This window comes from Hibiscus syriacus, unplaced genomic scaffold, assembly GCF_006381635.1.
Source record: "Hibiscus syriacus cultivar Baekdansim isolate YM2019G1 unplaced genomic scaffold, ASM638163v2 tig00117007_pilon, whole genome shotgun sequence".
In the NCBI taxonomy this organism is placed as follows: Eukaryota; Viridiplantae; Streptophyta; class Magnoliopsida; order Malvales; family Malvaceae; genus Hibiscus; species Hibiscus syriacus.
Genome location: NW_024063520.1, coordinates 246,875 through 272,396, shown reverse-complemented (window position 1 = coordinate 272,396; position 25,522 = coordinate 246,875). Strand labels below are relative to the sequence as shown.

The window sequence follows — 25,522 nt, the reverse complement described above, 5'->3', positions numbered from 1 at the left end:
AGCCTTTTTGGGCTCAATCTAAGCCATTCAATACGAGGTATTAGAAATAAACGTAGTACCGGATAACACCTCTATTTTAATTTATACATCTTAACTAGAGGTAATCCAGGTGACTTTTGTGGATACACATTTGGGTACTCTAAAATAGTTGGAACATCTTATGATTTAACTATGAAAGTCTGAGTATCCCCCTCATTTACTAAGAAGGCTTGACAACCTTAAAACAATAATTTTATAATAGTTACTACTAAAATCACATTAAGAAACAAATTTACACTTTTTCCCTACTACAAATATCTCGAAACTTTTCGTATTCTTTAAGATCAATCGCTTTAAGCGATAATTCATTGTAGCATGCTGGGAGAAAACTAAGCCATACCAAAATTACCTTAGATTCCTCATAAGGTAACTCTGTCAAGTTTGTCAAAAGTTAACACTTTGAATCTTTAACGGATAGTTACTGTCTACAAATACGACTCACCCTCGCACTCTTAGCCTAAAGGGTTATTGCAAACATGTCATTTAGGATCAATTCTAACATAATGTTCCATTCTTTAATCCATATATTATACTTATGTATGAACCAGGGTTTCCTTAAACTTACATTGGCCCTTCCTATTGTGTCAATGCATCATCTTAATTGGATTAAACCTGAGAATTATGGTTAACTACATTACTATCACTACTCGTTTACTCTTGAACCTCCTGCTCAGTCAATTACTTCAAACCCTCGATTACACACATCTTAGACATACACTACATTTATTCACCTTTATAAGTAAGGAGTGACATCAATCGAACCTTACAATCACCAAATCAGTAACAATGACATCCTAGTGGCATGTATACACTTTTTAACTCAAAACAAGCTCGATTCAGTCATAGAATCGACTAAATCTGTAACTCTGATACCAATAAATGTGCCTGTAAACGTGTACTATTACAAGTTAAAGACGTCACAAAAATTATTCAAAAACATTACTTAACCCAAAATGGGTAAAATTTTGTTTCTTTCACAAGTTTCCAAATTATAACAATTATTATAAATAATTAATCAGAGAAAAACAAACTATAATATTATGACTTCTATTTCAAATCTGGTTTCCAAGGTGTAACATGCAATTTTGCTCTGTTTCATATGATAAATAAAACTCTCTGGTCGTTAAAATCGAATTAATTAATATATAAAACGTAATTTAATATAATAATATTTTATCCATATGACAAATTCATTTTGTAGACATTTATTACTTGTATACATACCTGCTAGAAAATTTAAAACATAATAGGATGTCATCATTGTTACCTATAAATATTCCTTGGTGATTAATCCCGAGTTCCACTCATTACTCTACTCACTATCTTCTACCTAAACGTGAAAATCATCACACGCTAAGATACACTTAGTGAGGCAATAATAAATTTATTCTAGGTAGTGCAACACATAAATGTAAACAATAATATAATATTCAATGCATTATGATCACTTTACATGTAATCTCAATCATGCTGCTAATATTAACATGATATGAATCACATATAAAATTCCTTACCAATATACTTTCCATTTATTCCATAAGCTCAATAGCATATTCACATGTTTATCATTTATTAACCAATAAACCATAGCCCAAAATATAAACCTATGAGGACCCCGATATTTGAGTCAAATATGCACCGAAGTTCTAAACCAATATGACACGGGAGGTCATGTCCGCCATTAGCACTAGGTATCCTTTAATACTGACCTGCACTAGGTATCCTTTGGTACGATCCCAAATATGACACAGAAGGTCGTGCCCACCATCAACACTAGGTATCCAATAGTACGACCTGATATGGAGTTGCTAGACTCTATGGCATGCCATCAATACCATCGACCCTCAATGACATAGTTGGGTATATAGTCTATATTTATTTAATCCATCCATGACAAAGTATATTAATACAATCTAACATTGGGCAGTTCATACCCACAATAACATTCATGATAAATATCATATATATATTCATGATAAACATCATATATAATAACCAGTTATCAATGCATTTTATATTCAACCTTTGACATATTTAGAATATGTCAAATGTATGATAAATGACATAAATATCATGTCAATATAAATAAGGTAGACTTATCGCAAGTCCTACTCGATGATGTATAAAACATCTATGTATAATGTTATGCATAAATTGAACTCACTTTGACATTATATACAAGTCAAAATATAAGCCTCCCTAAGCTTTAACTTGATCATTTTCTTTCGATTTGGTTCTATCCCAAATCTATCATAATTTCATGTTCTGGAAGTTTGCACTACCTTCAAAGAAATATTAATCTGAATTAATCTACACATTAAAAAAAATATTCCATTTATACCACTGGAAACAGACTTGAATACGAATATAACCATAAAAGTAACTTATTCTAGTTCAATTTATACAATTTATAGTGATTTTTCAATTTTGACTTACAAAAGCTATTTTAAGCAGAATCTGTTGCCCTGTTTTCTGACCTATCCTTGATGAAAATTCATATATTTTTGTATACATTTTGAAATCAGTATCCGTTTATTTTAAACAAAACTAGACTGATGTATGAATCCAATGGTATAAAATTATTCTCTAATCATTTTTTTTAGAATTTATGATGATTTTCTAAACTTATTGTTCATATCACAAATCTTGGCAAATTTCACTAATTTGCATTTTTATCTTTTGAGCCAAAAATGCTTGGAAACTCGACTTTAAAGTGCGAAAAAATCTAGTGTATTTTTGAAAATGTTCGACTAAGTTGGAAAACATTTAAAACATATTTTTCAAGTTAATTTGGACTTTGAATTATTTTAGATAAAGTTTTGAGAAATTTGATTAAGTCCAATATCAAAATTTTACAAATTATTATATCAAAATCATAATTTAACAACGTCCCTCCATCATTGTGCATATTGTCGAAAGCTCTTATTACGCTTCATATCCATGTTTTGAATTGTTGTTCGATAAGGGGTCATATCATTCATGTACTTGCATTAACCTAAAAAGGCATGAGCTAAATCCTTCCAAGAATGAATTTGGCTAGGTCTTACTTGATTATACCATTTACAAACGAGTTATGTCAGACTATCTTGAAAATAGTGGATCAATAACTTCTCATTCTTCACATGGCTGACCATTCATCAACAAAACATGGTGATGTGTGATGAAGGGAAAGTGGTCCTATAATACTTCTCGAAGTCAAGAACTTTAAACTTTGACGGAAGGACCAGGTCGGGGACCAGACTCATTTATTTGGCATCAAACCCATAGAACGCCTCAACCTTCTATGTAGATTTTATCTTTTCTTCTAAATTCTTTAGTTGCTAGATATGGTCATCGTTTGATCTACCCCTTTTAGAGATCTCGTTCAAATCTGGGACATCATCATCAGTGTGAAAGTCCCTTGGCTCTACCCCTGGTAGCAAGGTAGTTAATGTTAATAAAAGTTCTTGCCTGATGTTGAGTGTCGCAACTGGCCATTTCATGGGAAAAAACCGACTAGTTACGACGATAGGTTTTAAAAAAGATTTTTGTGAAAATATGGAGTTGCCACCAATCATTTTTAAGATGAGATTGGAACACTAAAAATCGAGTCATTTTAATAAAATATTTTTTGTTTTACTAAAATATCGATATTTTGGTCTGCGAAATTAGAAATCATGTTCAGGTGTCAATTTGTCAAAACCAATAAGGAATACATCCAAGCACAAGTGGAAGTTTTGTTATTAATCCAGATAAATAAATATTGCCTCATTAATTTAGAAATCATGATGCAGGGTTTTGAAAAAGATGTTGATTGACTTCGGCAATCAACAGTGGTCACCCTCGGGCATAATGCGAAAGATATACTATTAACCCCTAATAAACGAACATTGCCTTGATTTGAAATCAAATTATGCAGTCAAACAATCAATTATTGATCTAATTTATGCTAAGTGAATTAATTAAGGTTCCCCTCTGATTTTAGTGTCAAATTATGTTTTTTTAAAGGACCTAAAAGATTAAACGTAGGCTCTAATATTAAAACCTAGCAAATTTTAACAATTTTTTGGATCAAATAATTAATTTAGAACCTTGAGCATAAAAGCGATGACAAAATTAAAAATTCGCCTAAATTAAACAAAATGTAAAAACTAATAGAAAATTTAATCTAAAGATTTTAATCTAAAATTCATATATTTTAGGGTTAAAACGTAAAGATACAAACATAAATTAAAATATAAAAAAAATATTGAAATATATACATTTTTTATAAGATAACAATTTGCTATTCAAAATAATAAATATGAATCATAGGAAATACATAATACATACACATATAACATACATATAAATTATAAAGACTTTTTTAACGCATAACAATAACAACAACATATGTAATCATATGAGTACATGTATAATGTACGTACACATTTAATGAGAAAGGATAAAAAAACTATACATTGGACATAACATATATACGTATATATTTATAAATAATATGGTACATAGTAACGTATACGTATAGCAAGTGACCAACATACAATCACACAAAATTACAGTCCAAAATTCAAAATACAGAAACTACCAGGACAGAAATGTAAACAATGGCAAGAAGATCAAAATGTAAATAAATTGAAAGTAAAGGGCACTGAATAAAAACTTGCAAAAGTTAAATGCTAGAATCTAAGAGGAATAAACGACTAACATAAAATTAAGAAAAATATAGCGCCCAAATTAAAAAGAAAAAGAAAAAAATTTATAGAGCACAAAAATTCAAATTGAAATTGTAGAAGAAATGCTTAATACAAAAATAAATGTCCAACCTATAACATCCATTTCCCTGTACAATCTCGAACACGATTCGTAGATGTCACATAACTTTTAAAACATTTCCATATATAAAAATTAGTAAAAATTTTGTTTCTTTAAATAAAACAGTTTAATTTTATAATATTAAAAACATCCATTATATGTAAAATAGTGTTTAAGTCCATCACGTAGTAGTTTAAGTTTAAATATAATATAATGCTACAACCATATATCAAATACCATACCAGAACATCATAATATAACCAATTCATTCCAATTAGTAATATCAAAATAAACATCTAGAGATGTCATACTGTTACGGATGAGGCAACCCTTGATAATTGATAACAGCTACACTCCTTACTTCGATCGTACGCTATTACCTATGCGTGAAACAATCACACGCTAAGTACTCACTTAGTGAGGTATAATAAAGTAAGCAAGACATTTTAAAACATAACTATATCAATAAAGATCAAATACGATTTGAAACCGTATAATATATATACACTTAAAACTGACTTGATAAGCCAAGTTTCCGTCAAATAACCTACGAAATATTATTTTCATATGCATAGCATACTATCAATCGATGTATTCAAAAAACCATTCACATCCCAATGTATGAAAAATGAGAAGGTAAGTTACCCAATAAGCACCTAAGTGCTGCAATAACGTATAGGTATTGTGGTACACAACAACACTATACTAACCATTTCTAGAGTAGTAATCCCGTACGTCTACCATCCTTTCACACAAAAGTACCGAAAGTACGCAAATGTGCTAATATGATTAAGCAACAAATGTATTTAAACAAAATCGATCTATAGCCATCATGCACCAAATATGCCAATTACATACATAGCGCTTCAGTACACAAAGTACTACTACAATTCCACCTAATTTATAGTATTACCATTGCACCTATAACTCTCCATGTACATACAATAGGCTTTAAAATCCAAATCGCAGGTTAAACATTTATTCCAAATCAAAAATAAATGATAATTTGTGTGAAACACATCCATTCGTTTTAGGCAGTTCATACCCTAAAATCATTTGTAAAATCATTTTCATAAACTTTATGAAAATATTTATATATCAACATACATTCAAAACATATTTAATAAAAATACTCAAGGTTGACTTATCGCAAGTCATCCTCATATCATATAGGTACATAATAAATGCACTCACCTGGTATGCCTCACTATTATGCCTTACTGTCAATATCTGATTGCTCTTGAACTTTTTCCTTGTCTTTCACTTTGTTTGTATCTCGAGTTTGTTCACAATCTATACAAGCATCCATACTAGCACATACAAATATAAAAATTACTTGTTAGGATTCATACTAACATTTTATACATAATAATAATACTAAAAAAATACTATTATTTACGAATTCTTCTAAAAATACTAAATTTTCCTTTTTACTCATAATAGGCCCTTTTCATTAATTCTTCAATTCAATGCCTAAATAATCCCAATAAATTCCCAAAATTTAATTTCCAACCCAATACCATAATTACCATTTAAGTCACTAACGTTTCTAATATTTGCCATTTTATACTTAAACTTTGCCAACTTTCCAAAATGGTCAAATTTCACATTCTAATCTTAATTTCAACACTCAAACAGTAATTTCCATCAATGTAAATAAACTATTTAGTAATTACCCATTTAACCCATAACTTTTCAAAATTATTGAATAGGTCCCCCAACTTTTGAAAAATTATAAAATGGCCTAAAAATTTTCTAAGGCTTGTAGAACCTTCCAAATATCATTTCTAGTCCTCATGAAATTTTTCATAAATTTCCCCCAGCTTTTTCATAAAGGTCGAATGCTTTAGGGGTGTAAATATCATGATTTTCACTTGTTTCAAGCATGAAATCAACCTCTATTAAACATTTCAAGCCCTATACAATCAAACCCCTAAATTAATTTCATCAAAACATAACTTTCCTCCTAGGTTAGGGTTTGACCGAAACTTCCTAAGCTCATATGGTCATGTACAAGTGATTTTAATCATCAATCATGCTTGAAAATGATTCTACAACCTCAAAAACATCTAAATCCTTCATCAAATCATGAAAACCTAATATGAACCTAAACCCTAGAATTTGGGATCTTTTAATACAAACCAAATTAGCATGCAATAATGATACCAAATGATAGTTTTTTCGAATATAACAATTTTTATTTCACATCTTAACCCAAAATCCAAAGAAAATTGTTTAAAAATGAGAAATAAAATTTCTCTTACTTAGGGTTTGGGGTACATGACCAAGAGCTAAAAAATTCACCAAGCTTTCATGAAATTTCTAAGTAATTTCATGTTAATTTACCTTATATTTAAGCTTAAGTTAATTTAATATTCAATTAATGAGAAATGTCCATTTTGCCTTTAATGAAACTTGATATTTACCTTAATACCAAGCCACATAACATTTATATTTTTCTAAAGTCAAAGATGAACAAAATAATTCACCCTTTACAACTTTGCCCATGCAAACTTTCCAAAATTTCAATCTTGCCATTTTTCATCCAACGGTCCAAATTAAACATGACAATAATTCCTCAAATCCAATGGTCAATATTATTTTTCATCATTTAAACATGTGGAAATAATATTTTTAAGCTTAATTTATCATCTTTCAAATTTCCCTTGATGAGTGTTCAGAATCGTTAATATTTCCTCGTTATTTCTTCGATCTTATGGATTTATTGCTGCTGATTCAGTTGTGTTATGCTTATTTTTGTGCAGGGTCTTACTTTCCAGAATTAGTGATAAAACGAGTTCATTCTATATTTTTTTATTATTTGGTCATGGCTGGATACATGGGCACGACTCTGGCCACGATGCAGTCTGACATGGCAGTTTCTAAAAAGTCCAGTCAGCGGCGATTTTAGAAGATCTACTCAGTGCGCCTTCTGGAAGATGGACGAGCAAAGTTGCATTAGGAGACTAGTTTAAAGTTTGAATTTAGAAAAAAAAACAATTATCTTTAGGATTATTTTATTTTAATTTCTTTGTTTATCATTAGCCTTTGAGATGCTATAAATAGCCTCTTAGGATAAGCCTAAAGACACAACTCAGATTACAATTTTCTTATTCTTTATAGTTTTATTAAAGTTTTCTCTTTTATTTTACTTTTCAAGTTTTTCAATTTTTTTTCTTTTTATTTTCAAGCTTTGTTTTTAAATATGATAAGTTTTCTTTTTATATCTTCGGAATCTCTCTCTCAAACTCTGCGCCTTATCTTTTCAAAATCAAAACAATTTTCGAAATCAAAGATAAACTTTGGTCTAGATTGTTGTTGCGATTAAACGTGTGGGAGGAAGATTCGGCTTATTGAAAGCACATTCGACTTCCTGGGAACACACTTGGCGAGATAGCGTCGCCAAGAGGGAATTGATATCGGAATTGATGGTTATAGAAGCAACAATCCGAGTCAGTCACAATGAACTTAAACGTTAATTGATCTACAACAATTGATGTTGATTAGATCAATTTTCGAAGCCAGAATCAAAGATTGCCTTGGGTATTTGATATACAAAATAGAGTCACGGGGATAGCCCTTGTAGACAAAGTAACCGACGTGAATTCTGAAGGGAAAATCTAATTCAATGATCTAAAGGAAATTGAGTCAAAGCAAAGTTTGAGGCTGTTTTTACCATATCCATTTACAATCTTTATTTTCTTAATTTTTTTACTTTAATTACCTTTTATTTAAACTCTTTATTACTTAATCACTTTTTACCAAAACCCTTTATTACTACTTTCACACCTGGCTTAAACAAATAGAACAAAAATTTATAACTTTCCAAGTCCCTGTGGAATCGGCCCTTACTTCTCTTTACTACACATTTTCTTCATTTATCAATTGAGAAGAAGGAATTTATTTTGACATCGAAAATGACAGTTGTCAAATTGGCACCATTGTCGGGGACTTCGCCAAAGTTACTAATTTTTTGTTTGCTTTTGATTTATGACCAGGACTAATCTGGGCGTATTAGTAGAGTACGACCCGGAGATCAAAACCAGAGCTAGGAGACTTCACGCATAGACACTTTGTGAAAGAATGAGACACTAATCAAATCCAGAAGAATAATCAAATTCAGGTGAATCCGTTAACACATAACCAATTTTGATGGACGATCTTACTATCAGAGAGTTAGCCGCGACACCTACTAATCAAGAGCCTTTGTTCATTGATTTTCCCCAATGTGAAACTTCATACCAGTTAAAAATTGGCCTTATTCATCTCCTCCCTACATTTTGCAGATTGCCAAACGAGAATTCACACAAACATCTCACGAAATTTCACATGGTCTGCTCTAGTATGAGACTACAGGGAGTAACCGAGGACCAAATCAAACTTAGAGCTTTTGTTTTTTTCCTTAGGCAATTCGGCTAATAAATCTTTATTTTATCTACTCACTAATTCTATTGCTACATGGGCTCAAATGACTCATCTTTTTCTTAACAGATTTTTCCCTGCGGCGAAAGTAAGTGAACTACGAAGAAGAATGCTTGGAATCAAGCAGCTTGATGGAGAGTCACTCTACGACTACTAGGAGCGGTTTAAAAAGTTATGTTCTAGTTGCCCACAACATGGGTTAACTGAACAAACACTCCTTCAATACTTCTATGAAGGATTAACTCCTTGGAAATGAAGATGATCGATGCTGCCAGCGGCAGAGCCTTGGTGAATATGACTCCTACTAAGGCTAGGGACTTAATTTTCACAATGGTCTCAAATTCTCAACAGTTTCGTATAAATAATGAACCTCCTCTAAGGGATCATGAGATAAGTTCATCTTCCTTAGAAAATAAGATAGATAAGTTAACTGAAGTCATCAACTCTCTTGTTGCAGGAAAGACATGACCAAACAAATTATGTGGAATATGTGCATTACCTGATCATCCAACAGAAGATTTCCCACTGATCCAAGATGACGCAACATCTCAAGTCAATGCAGTCAGAAACTTTCCAGGACCTCCCCAAAGAACTTATAATCCCTACAGAAATACTTACAACCCAAGATGGAGGGATCATATGAACTTCAGTTATCCTCATAACTCAACACCCCTCCACCACCACAACAGACGCAAAAGAAATCATTAGAGTTGATTGTTGAGAGGTTAGCACTTTCCCAAGAAAAATTCCAGAATCGTATTGAAGCCCATTTACAAGAGATAGACAAAAAGATGAGCCAACTGGCTCAAACCGTAGGCCGCTTGGAGTTACAAGGTAAGTTTCCTTCTAAAATCAAGGTAAACCCAAGGGAGAATATCAGCGCCATCACTCTTTGGAGTGGTACAGTAGTAGTGTCACCTGTTCTATCAGACGAAGCAATCCAAAAAAAGAAGAAGACTGATGATTCAAGATCCCAGAAAAATAATGACAAAGAACAAATGGACGATCCAACGTCATCTCCTTATGATGTACCACCACATTTTCTATCGAGGTTAGTTAAAAGGGATAAACAAGTTGAGGAAAAGGAAATACTAGACATACTTTAAAAGGTGGAAGTTAACATACCTCTCCTTGAGGTTACGGAAGGTTCCAAGGTATGCCTGGTGTCGTGACCGCCTTTCGGTTGGGCCCCGGAATTGGGCTTCGACTTAGGAAAATGTGGATTGGATTCGCCACCGACCACTTTAAAACGAATTTAGGTGGGTCGGACACCATCTTACCTGATCTGCGTTGTACCAGAAACGTGTCGGGTTCGGGAGTCGGTTACGGTCAAGGAAGGATTAGCACCCTTGAACCGCCCTTTCGGTACCAATTAATTTATTGGTTGTCTTTACTTGCGAAAATTAAAATTTAACTTGAAATTAAAAAAAAAACGATTCAAATTATTTACCCTTGATTGATTGGAATTACTACTGAAAAAAATAAAAAATAATTGATTCAAACATACCCAATTTCAACAACATGCATCAAACTTGTTATTCAAATTAAGACTAAAAGAGATATGATTAATCACCAAATTATTTCCTTGAAGTCTAATTATGAATAATGATAATTAATGAGAGTGTCTAGGTGTCGAAACTAAGGCCAATTAAAATTAATTAATAAGTAATGTGAGTTTAGTAACAATAATTATCTAAATTTACAAAGCAATTAATCAATTAACAAAACGCTCCGAAAATTCCGATCTAATTACTAATAATTTATTAATCAAACATGGACATTTATCACGCTAATTACTATTTCATTAAACAGTCAACACCCTAATTAGCCAAATCATAACCAACCAAAACAGTACAGGGCAATTAATGATCACAGTTTGCATGCAAGCAATCTAAGAAATATAACAACACCTAATCATGGAGTCAAGGCAAAATTAATCAAATTAACATTAGTATATGTTTTAATTAAATCAATTAATGCCAAAGCCAACACATGGAAATTAAGGTATGCTAAATGTGCAAAGGGAAAGCTGCCACGTTCATTTACAGCTTACTGACCATGAAATTTAATTATTGAGCCATACATAATCCAAGCAAGGAAACCAGGCCATTCAAAACACCCTAAACCACCTGTCATAACTCCACCATGAATCTTCACCTCACAAAGGTTGCTAATTACAACAAGCAAATGACGTCACACGTGTAAACATCCATACACAAAAGGACAGAATCTATAACAAGACAAACCAAATCACCAATGTACAAACATAACCAGCCAACCAGGTATGGGCTAAAGACAAACAAGAGTATGCGGCACCAAGTTGTTTGCATTTGATAACTCTACAGAAACGATACTGCGAAGATTACCAAGAAATACTCACAACAGAGCTTTTCCCGCACTGGATTACAAATTTACCTGCAATCAACACTTGACGGAGATCTTGCGGTCACTTTGAGGCCTCTTGAACTTCTTGACACGCTTCTTCACGATCTTCTTGGACAGCAGGGGGACTGCCATTTTTTCCTTGTGGAAACGAGAGTAGAGCTTCTTGTTCTCGAGAAGGATGGTGACAATCTCGGCGGAGGAGGCGTTGGAAGGGTCCATTTTCGTCTTGATTAGCGCTGACATCAGATCGAGCGGTGAAACTTTCATGGAACCTGAAGAGGAAAGGGAAGGCTCCATTGTCGTTGTTACTGAAGAATCGCCCCTCGGTTTTTCCCCCCCAAAAATCCTCCTCTGCCTGTATGTGTTTACACGCTTTTTTATAGTAGAAAAAAGTGTTAGAATCCGAGTAGAACTCTCAACTTATTTCTGCTTGTTTGTTGATGTTGGGTGCCAAGATTTTCGGCGGTGGTTGCGTGAGTGGGTTGAGGAGTCCCATTGAAACACAACTTTGATGGTTTCGTGAAAACCGGCTGGTTGTGCGGTTCGTGTGGAAGAAAACTAGTGTCTACACCTGGTTTTTGAAGGACCTCTTTACTAAAAAAGGGATACTTAATGGGGTTGAGAAAGTGAATTTAGGAGAGCACGTCTCAACCATTTTCCAACAAAAGTTACCACTTAAACTAAAAGACCAAGGTATGTTCACAATACCCTGTAAAATTGGTAAAGTTGAGATAAAACGAGCCATGTGCAATCTTGGCGTATCAATTAATGTAATGCCTCTATCTGTTTACAAAATGATCATTAACGAGCCTTTGAAGGACATAAAGATCTCAATATAGCTTGTCGATAGATCGGTAATCTATCCGGAAGGACTCTTAGATAATGTAATGGTGGAGGTAAATGACTTGATGTTTCCCGCTGATTTTTATATAATCGACATAGAGAATGATCGCACAAGCACGTCCTCTGATATCCTGCTGGGGGGCCTTTTCCTAATCACTGCATACACGAAAATCAACTTAAGAAGCGGAATTTTAACTATGGAATTTGATGGTGAGATCGTTAAGTTTAACGTGTATAAGGTAATGATATATCCTGATAAAGTGGAAAGCCTAAATTCTATTGATATAATTGATCCTTTGGCTGATGAAATTTTAAGGACTAATTTTTCCTTTGATCTATGCAGGGAGCTAGAAGATCATGATGAGAACATGTATTCTGATTATGCCGAATTGAATTTGATTTCTTCTAAGTCTAAAATTTTACCCTCTATTTTGAAGGCGCTCAAAGTTGAACTGAAACCATTGCCGGATCACTTGAAATACGCCTTTCTCAGAGCAAATAACACTATGCCAATAATCATATCAACAGAATTATCCGAGGAGGAGGAAAAGGACTTAATCACGGTTTTGCGTCAACACAAGGAGGCTATAGGATGGACCATCGCTGACATAAAAGAGTTGAGTCCATTAACTTGTATGCATAAAATTAAAACCGAAGAAGGCACAAAACCAACACGTGAAGGTCAACGCTAGCTAAATCCGGTAATGATGGAAGTGGTAAAAAAAGAGATACAAAAACTCCTTGATGTAGATATCATATATCCAATTTCAGATAGTAAATGGGTAAGTCTGATACATGTAGTTCCTAAAAAAATAGGAGTTACTGTGATCGAAAATTCTAAAGGAGAATTTGTACCAACACGAGTTTAGAATGGATGGAGAGTTTGCATCGATTACATGAAGTTGAATTCTTTAAATCGAAAAAACCATTTTCCTCTTCCATTCATAGGTCAAATGATACAACGATTAGTCGGTAAATCTCACTATTGTTGTCTTGATGACTTTTCAGGTTTCTTCCAAATTATAGCAGCACCTGAAGATCAAGAAAAGATGACATTCACATGCCCATTCGACATCTTCGCTTATCGATTTATGCCTTTTAGACTTTGCAATGCACCTGCCATATTCCAAAGGTGTATGATTAGTATTTTTTCTAATTTTATTGAGAAAGGTATTGAAGTCTTCATGGATGACTTCACTATTTACGATAATTTATTCAATGAGTATCTATTAAAAGTGAAAAATGTGTTGCATCAGTGCCTAGAATTCAACCTAGTTTTGAATTACGAAAAGTGTCATTTTATGGTTGATAAAGGTTTAATTCTAGGCCATATTGTTTCTTCTAAAAAAATTACGGTAGATAAGGCAAAAACCAATATAATACGTTGAATTCCTTACCCCACTATGGTGAGGGAAATTCGTTCTTTCTTTGGTCATACAGTTTTTTACCATAGATTCGTTAAGGATTTCTCCAAGGTGGCACAACCATTATGCGAGCTACTACAGAGGGATAAAGCCTTTAATTTCGACCAACAATGCCAAGAATCAATCGACGTTTTAAAGGAAAAGTTGGTTTCGGCACCCATAGTCCAACCGCCAAATTAGGATTTTCCCTTCGAAGTTGCTTCGGATGGAAGTGTTAGATTCGTGCTCGGACAGAAGATCGAGCAAGAGCCTCACGTTATCGCCTATGCGTCTTGTACCTTAGATTCCGCAAAATGGAATTATTTAACAACCAAAAAAGAATTATTTGCTATTATTTTTGCATTAGATAAGTTTAGATCATATCTTCTTGGCACTAAAGTTATTGTTTTCTCTGATCATGCAGCCTTGAAGTACTTGCTCAGCAAAAAAGAGGCAAAGCCATGACTAATCCGTTGGATCTTACTACTCCAAGAATTTGATTTGGAAATCAAGGATAAGAAAAGATGTGAGAACTTGGTGGCCGATCACTTAAGTCAGCTTTCAATCTCTACAATTAATCCACTCGTTCGTGAGGAATTCCCGGAGGAAAGCTTGATAATGGCACAGAAGTCAATGTCATGGTTCGCAGATATAGTTAATTACTTAGCTACAGGTAAATTACCATATGATTTGATGAGAGTCGAAGTAAATCGTATTAAAAGAGAATCTCATTTCTTCATTTGGGATGATTCATATCTTTGGAAGCATTGTTCAGACCAGGTAGTTCGACGATGTGTTCTTGAAAGTGAGGTAAGCTCGATTTTAAATTTTTGTCACTCTTATTCATGTGGTGGACATTTCGAAACGAAGCGGACTGCTCATAAAATTTTGGAATGCGGATTCTTTTGGCCTCATATTTTCCATGATGCTTACTTATTTTGCAAGTCCTGTGATAATTGTCAACGTGTAGGTAATTTGACTCGAAGAAACGAAATGTCTCTTAATCCTATTCATATATGCAAATATTTGATATTTGGGGGCTTGACTTTTGTTTTTTCTTTCGGCAATTGCTATATAATTCTTGCGGTTAACTATGTTTCGAAGTGGGTAGAAGCTAAAGCCACTCTAAACAACGAATGCTAAAACTACTGTTCAATTTATAAGTGACCGTGGCACACACTTCATCAACCGGGTAATTGATGCACTTATGAAGAAACATGGAGTAAATCACCAGATTTCCATAGTTATCATCCATAAACGAATTGAAAAGTAGAAATTTCAAACTGTGAAGTAAAGATGATTCTTGAGAAAATAGTCAAGCCAAATCTCAAGAATTAGAGCTCGAAATTGATTGGCACTTTGTGGGCTTATCGAACTACATATAAAGGACCTATCAGCATGTCGCCATATCGCCTTATATTCGGTAAGCCATGTCAATTACCTGTCGAGCTTGAACACAAGGCATATTGGGCCATAAAAAAATGCCATATAGAGTTGGAAGTGGTTGGTGAAACATGAAAGTCACAAATACAGGAGCTTGAGGAAATCTGGAGAGATGCTTACGACAACGCCAAGATATATAAGGACAAAACAAAAAAAATTCATGATCGAAAAATTATTTTTAAATCTTTTTCTGTCGGAAAGAAAGTTCATTTTTTTTAATTCAAAGTTAAAACTTTTTGCAGGTAAATTTCGATCAAAGAGGAGCGGACATTACACGGTAATTGAATTTTTTTTTCATGGCTCAGTCGAACTTGAAGATGGTTCGGGTACCCGATTTAAAGTCAATGAACACAGGATTAAACCGTATTATGTGAATAGTTAAGCTTGTCTAATTGAAGATATAAACTTAGAAGAACCTATAGTCTGAATCAGGTCATCGAACTAACGACGTTAAACAAAAGCGCTTCATGAGAGGCAACCCATTGTTTTTAATTCTGTTACATTTTAAATTTAGTTTTAATTTTTTATTTTGATTAAGCACATTTCATTTCATTTTTATTTTTTATTATTATTTTGTAGGAACTAAATGTTTTTCAAACTTAAACAAAGAAGAATTGAGAGATTATCATCCGAACAATGTCAAATTCACACCCTAGGAGCATGTAATGGCGTACAAAGCAGGTAGTACTGCTTAGGAAGTATTAGTATCGTGGAAACATAATCGAAATATGGTACTGATACTATCCAATGGTACCAATACTGCTATATAGGAGTATCGATACCTCTCTGACGGTATCAATACCGTTGACTCCTACGACGCATGATACCATACTTCTAAGGAGACCGACGCACATTAGCAAAACCAAAAAAAATAATTCCCCCTTTTTGTTATCTTTCTGCCACCCCCCCCCAATCCCCTCTTCTCTTTCCTTTCCCTTTGACCATGGACCCCACCACCCCTATATCTATCACTCCACTTTTTAATTTTAAACTCACATTTATCTTCATAAAAGAACAAAACCCCAATTTCACTCAAACTCTTCCCCCCAACTCACAGCAGAACCAAACTTAAACCAACCCTCTTTTTTCATATTCTCTAACCCGATAACTTCTCCCCCAAAACACGAGACCCTCATTCTTTATTCTCCTCACCATTGTCGGCCTCCCCAGGATACTCCGTTCGAGCTACCTTATTTTCACTCCATCCGTTCCTCTATACTCCACGATGGTGTGCACGCGAAACTGACTGGACAACACCAACGCTTTTCCGCCCATCGTCCTTGGGGGAAGTCGTCGCTCTAATGCACCTGCGTTCGTTGAGTTACTCAGTGATTCCGATTTCGTCCCACTACCACCCCCTGTTCATCCAACGCAAGGCCGTAACTAAGCTTCAACGTCGCCATATCACTCGACGTTTGCATCGACCGTCTCGTTTCGCACCGGGACAAGCACCTCTCACCGTCCATCACCACCGTGCTCCCCATCTCTATCATTCCACTCAATAATGACAGCAGCAACATCATTGTCTCATCTGTGACCGATGGGTCACCCGTCATATTCGATGTATTTGGTGGCATCGAACAATGCTCCTAAGGTAAACTCTAGTCCTATTTCGGTTCAACCTTTGCTAATTTACCACCCTATTTATGGTTTTACAGAGGACTTTACTGCTGGTTTTCTACCCCAGATCCCTCACCTAAGACATTGAGTTCTCGACAGTAACTCGGACGTCATGATTCACCGAACCGTTCCCCTAGCCCGAGTGATGCCCCTGCTCCTGACAGTCCATCGCATGCCCACAAAAATCCAGAACGCAATCGAAGGGGTCGGTTATACGATGTCTTTGCCGAAGAGACGCTGCATGGATATTTTTTATTTTTGGACGACGAATTGGTATGATTTGAGTTTGTAAGACATTGTCCTTTCTGTGTAGGTAAATATATTCCGACTCAAACTTTAGAAACTTTGCATTTACTTGAGTCTGTTCATGCATATTTTGCTGACATTGGTTGGAATTTATATCCGATGATTAATTGTGGAACGTTTTATAAACTTGTGTTTGAATTCTATGCCACTTTTAATTTTTTCGTCGCATCGTCTTTTCAATGTTAATTCGCCCGATGTCGTTACACTCCGACTATGCGGAAGTTATTTTTCAATGTCTATATCAGAGTTTAATCTTGCTATGGGGTTTGTGACAGATGCCACAAATCATGTGTATTTGACTGTTTTACTTGAGATTCCGCAGGATTTATATACAAATATGGTCTCTGAGACTATTACCAGATTGGTTGGCCAAAAGATCAACGCTCGCTCGACTCGAGCTCATCTTATCCATGACCCGGCTTTGCACTATATCCATCGCTTCCTCGTCTACAATTACTCAGGCCAGAATGATTCATCCTCCTCCCAGAGCTGAGTTGAACTATTCTTTTTATGGATCATGACAGCCGGCCAGCAAGTGAACTTGGGATTTTGGTTTGTTTGGACTTTTGAGATCGTTATTTGATCCAATCACCCACTTTTCCTTGGCTCTTAAATTACTCATTTAACTTCTCGCATCGCTAATTTTGACGTTACATGGTTTACTTATGCTTTTTCCACGGATGCTTTGGATGAACGATGCTTGGATTCGATGGGCCTACTTTGTGGAACCCCGAGTGCACCATACTTTGTTCTACCGGTGTCTTCACTCCTCGTCGCGAGCAAGTCTTCGTTCGTCGTAATGCGCCACAACCGCCACCTGAAGTACCTCGCCCGGATATGTAGTCTCAAATGGATGAAGTCCACAGCCGCCTCCATTCCATTGAGACAAACATTACTGAGATTATTTCCTATCTCCATCCCAGCGCCTCCCACCACGGCCGAGTCCGTGGCCGTGGTCGACATTAAATCCGGGGAGTACTTTATTCCTTCTCTTGCACTAAAATTTTATCTTTTGAGGCAAAACGTTTTAAGTGAGGGGGAGTATAGTGTAGGTTGAATTTTCCTTTTGCTTATCTTTATGTTTTGATGTTAGTATGTGTTGGTTGAATTTGCAGAAATTTCATTGAATTTATTTGTCTTGTTGAAAATTTTTGGAATTATATGCTTGTTTGGGAACACATGATTGTTTAGGTTAGGATGTTCTTGATAGTGAATAGCATGAATTATGATCAAGTTGGTATTTTTGTGATATTCCATGATTTTGTTGGTTGAAATATGATTAGCTCAATGCATGAAACAATTTGGTGAGATTTGAGCCTTTACGAGCATATCATTTTTGCTCTCATTTTGTTGGATTGACTGTGTCGAATTTGACATTTGTATTCTATAAGTTGCATGTTAAATACTGTCGAGATTACACATGAACATGATGCTTAAAATAAATTTAGGCACCTCAGGATTAACCATTCCGTTTCCCCACTAAATTGCCTACCCATGCATTTCCCATTAGTTAACCACTTTTGAGTCTATTCCCATTTCTTTGTTTTCACCATATTCATAAACTGGAGCCTTTTATGTTATCCCTCTTTTCTACCCTTTTCAGGTGCAAGTGAATAATTTTACCATTGTATGCTTCATCGGGAAAAAACACAATAGTTCAAAAAAGAAAAAAAGATGTCGTTCGAAAAAAATGAGAAAAAGACATGAAAATTGAAAACAAAACAACAAAAATGTGAAAAAGCAAAAAAATCAAATGCATTCCAAAAAGAATTTTGTTGTTTGATAGTTTGTCTTTTTATCATGTTGTGCTTATTATTTTGATAGAGTTGAACTTGTTGTTTGTTAGTTCCTTGCCTTGAATTATAGCCATATTAATTAGCCTTTTCCCCACCTTTACCTAAGCCCCGTTACAACCAATAAAAGACCTTTGATTTATGCATCTTGTTCTTATTAGTAATGAAGATTTGATTTACTTACAGGCCTATGGTAATATCGTGTCAATTCTGACATTGAGCGTTTCTATACCCAAACACAATGAGTGATTTGAGTGAATCCCGGTAAGGTGTTGAGTTATGGGTATTGAGATTAACGAATGACTGAATGGATGTTAAAATTGCATTTAACTTGTTCCAATTGGTGATATTCAATTGATTGATGTCTTGACTTGAATAATTCTTATGGTCCCTACCTTGCGTCCCCGGATGTGAAACTTGACAAAGAACGGTAAATGGAATTTTTGACAAATTTGATTATATCATACTTGAGGAAAAACATGAGATAAGTGAGGGGGAATTTGATGAGTGTTCAGAATCGTTAATATTTTCTCGTTATTTCTTCGATCTTATGGATTTATTGTTGTTGATTCGGTTGTGTTATGCTTATTTTTGTTTAGGGTCTTACTTTCCATAATTAGTGATAAAACGGACGCATTCTAGATTTTTTTTTATTTGGTCATGACTGGAGTCATGGGCACGACTCTGGGCACAACGCGGTCTGACGTTGCAGTTTTTAGAAGGTACAGTCAGCGGCGATTTCTAGAAGATCTACTTAGCGCGCCTTCTGGAATATGGACGAGCAGAGTTGCATTATGACACTAGTTTAAAGTTTGAATTTAGAACAAAAAAATAATTATCTTTAGGATTATTTTATTTTAATTTCTTTGTTTATCCTTAGGCTTTAAGAGGCTATAAATACCCTCCTGGGTAAGCCTAAAGACACAACTCAAATTACAATCTTCTTCTTCTTTCTAGTTTTATTAAAGTTTTCTATTTTATTTTACTTTTCAAGTTTTTCAATTTTTTTTCTTTTTATTTTCAAGCTTTGTTTTTAAATATGCTAAGTATGACTTTTTTCATGCTTAGCTAAATTTTTCATAAGCCGAGAGCTGAAGCGATGACTCAATTCCAATGAGAGAATAGAAATAGACCCTTAATATCTTCGAAATATCTCTCTCAATCTCTGAGCTTATCTTTTCAAAATCAAAACAGTTTTCAAAATCAAAGATAGACTTTGGTCTAGATTGTTGTTGCGATTAAACGTCTGGGAGGAAGATTCGGCTTATAGAAAGCACATTCGACTTCCTGGGAACACACTTGGCGAGATAGTGTCACCAAGAGGGAATTGAGATCGGAATTGACGATTATAGAAGCGACAATTCAAGTCGGTCGCCATGAACTTAAACGGTAATTGATCTACGACAATTGATGTTGATTAGATCAATTTTCGAAGCTAGAATCAAAGATTGCATTGGGTATTTGGTATATAAAATAGAGTCACGGGGATAACCCTTGTAGATAAAGTAACCGACGTGAATCCCGAAGGGAAAATCTAATTCGATGATATAAAGGAAATTGAGTCAAAACGATCGAAGCTTGAGGTTGTTTTTACCAAATCCATTTACAATATTTATTTTCTTAATTTTTTACTTTAATTACCTTTTATTTAAACTCTTTATTACTTAATCACTTTTTACCAAACCCCATGGTATTACTTTCACGCTTGGCTTAAACAAATCAAACATAAATTTATAATTTTCTAAGTCCCTATGGAATCGACCCTTACTTCTCTTTACTACGCATTTTCTTCATTTATCAATTGAGAAGAAGGAATTTATTTTGACATTGAAACAGACAGTTGTCATCCCTAAATTTCTATTCGATCCGATTTATCGAATTATTACTGGACTTTAACACCTTTTAGTTTTTAACATAATTTTCGGACCAAACATATGTTTTCAATAAAACACAACTCTCAAGAGTAGACTATCCATTTATGGAATAATTTTTTTAAGGAAAATTACCACTTTAGTCCTTAAATATTTTCCAATTTTATACATTGGTCGCCAAACTTTCAAAATTTATGTTTTGGTCACTAACCAAAATTTGGGATATTACACAAACTATACCGCTTTTCATGAATATGTGCTTAAACTATTTTTTGACTCATCCCGATGTCTATGTTACAAACCTTACCATTTTAGGTGTTCGGGTCGTCAACTGCGTTATTTTCCTCCATTAAGTTATATGAGTCATAATTTGGTGATTTTAAAATTTATTTATAAAAAAATATTAAAAATATTATTATATTTATAAAAAACACTAATTTTTCTTATATTATAAAAAAAATCTTAAAATCCCCAAATCCTAACCTTAACCCGTCATCATTGCCCTTTTCGGCCACGATTGCCGACGTAGTCCCAACCATCCTTCTAGTCATACGCAGCCATAGTTATCATTGATTAACCATCGGAATCACGATTTTGTCCTAGGGTTTGTAGGGTATAAAATGTCGATTCGTCGTCGATCAACTATCAATCAGTCATGACATCATAAGGATTTTGGTCACCAGGGGGAGATAAGGTTGGGTTGATATTTGTGATGGAAAAGAGTGACGGTCAGCGTGGGTTTAGGGTTAAAATGAAAGTTTTTAAAGTTTGGGGTCATTTCAAAATGTTTATGTTTTTTTTTAAATATATAATTTTAATTTTTTAATTTTAAGTAAAATTTTTAAAATTACCAGATTTTGATACGTGTCACTTACTGGAAAATCAACATCGTTGATGGCTCAGACACCTAAAGTGATAACATTAGGCACTGAAATGGGTCAAAAAATACTTTAGACATCTATTTGTAAAAAGCAGTATAGTTTGAGTACTTATTTTGGTATTAAGCCAAAAAAATATTGCTTTCGGACGATCGGATACGTGGAATAATTAAACGACACTCGTCTGTGTTTATCCGAATACTGCACAGCAAACAAAGTTCTACCATATATATTTTTTCTCCTGCTCTTAGTTTTCCTTGGCTAAACTCTCGAGATAATGTTCTCGAATAAATTAATTCACGAGATAATGCACTCCTCAGATTAATTGCTCAAATAGGGTGAAATCTACAGTGTTGGTCGTAGGTCGCCATGCCATCCGGGCGACCTACTAGGTCGCCATGTCTTCCCGGCGAGCTATGAGAGAGATTGCATGTGTCATGCACGTTCCAACACGTTGGGCATCCGAAGCCATCCGACCGAGGGCATCCGACCGAGGCCATTCGAGCGAGCTATGCGAGGGCATCCGAGGGCAAGAGGAATCACGCGAGGAGCAGGAGGAGTGCATGGCGACCTACAAGGTCGCCAGGAGTGCATGGCGACCTACAAGGTCGCCCGGAGTGCATGGCGACCTATGCTGGGAAGCTGCCACGCCGTAGGTCGCCCGGAAGGCATGGCGACCTACGGCCAACACTGTGCAATTCGCCCTATTTGAGCAATTAATCTTGGGAGTACATTATATCGTTAAATAAAAAATTCGAGAACATTATCTCGAAAATTTTGCCGTTTTCCTTGCTCCTTTTTTCTTTTGCTTTTCGAAATCAAAATACGAATTTGTTCTCTTTGAAGTTTTGATTGGGATGGAGAAACAACAAATGGAGGCGTTGGATTACCACGCTGAAGAGAGGAGAAAGGCAGGGTTTGATGTCGAAGAGATGAAGATAGTTTGGGCTGGTTCTCGTAAAGCCTATGAGATCTCCGATCGAGTTGCTCGTCTCGTCGCTAGTGATCCGGTATTTCGAAAGGATAATAGAACTATGCTATCTAGGAAGGAATTGTTCAAAGATACTTTGAAGAAAGCTGCTCATGCGTGGAAGCGGATAATTGAGCTTCGCCTCTCTGAAGAAGAGGCCACTAAGTTAAGGTTTTTTGTGGATCAGCCTGTTTTCACAGATCTTCACTTTGGAGTGTTTATTCCTGCTATTAAAGGAAGCGGATCTGAGGAGCAGAAAGCGAAGTGGCTTCCGATGGCATAACAGATGCAAATCATTGGATGCTATGCACAAACTGAGCTTGGTCATGGCTCCAATGTACGAGGGCTCGAGACTACTGCATCATTCGATCCTCAAACTGATGAATTTGTCATTCATAGTCCCACATTGACCTCAAGAAAATGGTGGTCTGGGGGATTGGGTAAAGTATCCACACATGCTGTGGTTTATGCTCGTCTTATAACAGATGGACAAGACCATGGAGTTCATGGTTTTATCGTCCAGTTGCGTAGTTTGGACGATCACTCACCTCTACCCGGCATAACTGTTGGTGATATTGGAATGAAATTCGGAAGCGGGGCATATAACATCATGGACCATGGTGTTCTGAAATTCGATTATGTGCGCATTCCAAGGGACCAAATGCTAATGGGTGTTTCACGGGTTACAAGGCAAGGGAAATATATGCGATCTGATGTTCCTCGCCAGCTGGTTTATGGTACGATGGTCTATGTCCGTCAAAGAATTGTAGCTTCTGCTTCTTCTGCCTTATCAAGGGCAGTTTGTATTGCAACAAGGTATAGTGCTGTGCGTAGACAATTCGGATCGCGGAATGGTGATGCAGAGACCCAGGTGATTGACTACAAAACACAGCAAAACAGACTCTTTCCTTTGCTTGCTTCTGCCTATGCTTTCAGATTCGTTGGTGAGTGGCTGAAATGGCTGTATACTGATGTGACCCGAAGATTGGAAGCCAATGATTTTTCCACACTACCCGAGGTTCATGCATGTACTGCGGGGTTGAAGTCTATTACTACTACAACTGCAGATGCAATTGAAGAATGCCGAAAATTATGTGGTGGTCATGGTTATCTGTCTAGCAGTGGGCTTCCCGAGTTGTTTGCGGTTTATGTCCCTGCCTGTACTTATGAAGGCGACAATGTTGTGCTGCTTCTACAGGTTGGAAGGCTTCTGGTTAAGACCGTTTCCCAGCTGGGGTCTGGAAAGAAGCCCGTTGGGACAATAGCTTACATGGGCCGAGCAGAACACCTCTTGCAATGCCATCGTGAAGTTCGAAGGGCCGAGGACTGGTTAAAGCCGCAGGTAATTGTGGAGGCATTTCAAGCGAGGGCTGCTGGGATGGCTGTTGCCTGTGCAGAAAACCTTAACAAATTTCCAAACCAAGAAGATGGTTTTGGTCAACTCTCAGCTGATTTGGCCGAGGCTGCTGTTGCTCATTGCCAGTTAATTGTTGTTTCCAAGTTCATTGAGAAACTGCAACAAGACATACCCGGAAAGGGAGTGAGAAGACAGTTGGAGATCCTATGCAATGTGTATGCCTTAAGTCTATTACACAAACATCTTGGTGACTTTATCACCTCCGGATGCATTACTCCGGAGCAAGGCGTACTGGCAAATGAACAACTGAGATCATTGTACTCTCAAGTTCGTCCGAATGCTATCGCACTCGTCGATGCATTCAACTACACTGACCACTACCTTGGCTCGGTTCTTGGTCGCTATGATGGAAATGTGTACCCGAAACTATACGAGGAAGCATGGAAGGATCCTTTGAATGAAACAGTCGTGCCCGATGGATACCACGAGTACATTCGACCGATATTGAAGCAGCACATTCGGGTGGCAAGACTCTAGAAAAACCAATCAACTTACCATACTGTTGAATTGTATATGTTGATATGAATGAACGAAGTGCAGAGATATTGGCCACTGGAAAGAGGGTTGTCTGGTTAACTGCTTGGTCTTGTACGCTATGTTGGATAATGGCTTTGATTATTTATCTACTTCAATTCGTAGTCATTAAAAAAAAAAGGAAATTGTAGAAAAATAAGGTGTTGGAATTTAAAAGTGTAAAAAATTAAAATACTGAAATTTAAAGAGCACGAAAATAAATGTAACACCTCTTTCCCTATACGTACCCGAATATGAGTCAAAGAACAGTTTAATAATAATAAGATATATAAAACGTCATTTAACTACTAATAAGTAAATAGCGTTTATATCTATCATATAGTAGTTTAAGTTCAAACATAATATAATACTACAAACCAACTATCAAAATATCCTACCAGAGCATCACAACATAACTAAATACATGCCGACTAATAATATCAAAAGAACATCTAGAGATGTCATATTGTTACTGATGAGACAACCCTTGACAGATGATATCAACTGCACTACTCACTCCGAAAGTACGCTAAAACCTATGCGTAAAACAATCACACGCTAAATATTCATTTAGTGAGGCATAATAAAGTAAGGCATTTTTAAAGCATAGATAATCATTAGAGATCAAAATACGATTTATTTCGTATAAAATATATAAACGCATAAATTCATTCACAACCCAATGTATGACAGATGAGAATGCAAGGTACACAATTAACACCTAAGGGCTACAATGGCGTATAGGTACTGTAGTACACATCGACACTATACTAACAATTCCGAAGTGGTAATTCATTATGAATACCATCCTTGCACACATAGTGCCAT

At 35.5% G+C, this 25,522-nt stretch overlaps 2 protein-coding genes across 2 annotated transcripts; both read left to right on the top strand.

Annotated features, from left to right (window-relative positions):
* The first annotated feature begins 22,582 nt into the window (after window positions 1–22,582).
* On the top strand, window positions 22,583–24,763 carry LOC120195172 (peroxisomal acyl-coenzyme A oxidase 1-like). The gene has a single exon (XM_039197261.1). It carries the CDS (start codon window positions 23,051–23,053, stop codon window positions 24,656–24,658), a length of 1,608 nt encoding a protein of 535 aa, XP_039053192.1. The 5' UTR covers window positions 22,583–23,050; the 3' UTR covers window positions 24,659–24,763.
* LOC120195159 (peroxisomal acyl-coenzyme A oxidase 1-like) lies at window positions 22,652–23,047 on the top strand. The gene has a single exon (XM_039197252.1). It carries the CDS (start codon window positions 22,652–22,654, stop codon window positions 23,045–23,047), a length of 396 nt encoding a protein of 131 aa, XP_039053183.1.
* Window positions 24,764–25,522: the final 759 nt, after the last annotated feature.

Bases quoted from the DNA above. Each gene is read 5' to 3' on its own strand.
- LOC120195159 (XM_039197252.1), top strand. From the start codon at position 22,652: ATGGAGAAACAACAAATGGAGGCGTTGGATTACCACGCTGAAGAGAGG.
- LOC120195172 (XM_039197261.1), top strand. From the start codon at position 23,051: ATGCAAATCATTGGATGCTATGCACAAACTGAGCTTGGTCATGGCTCC.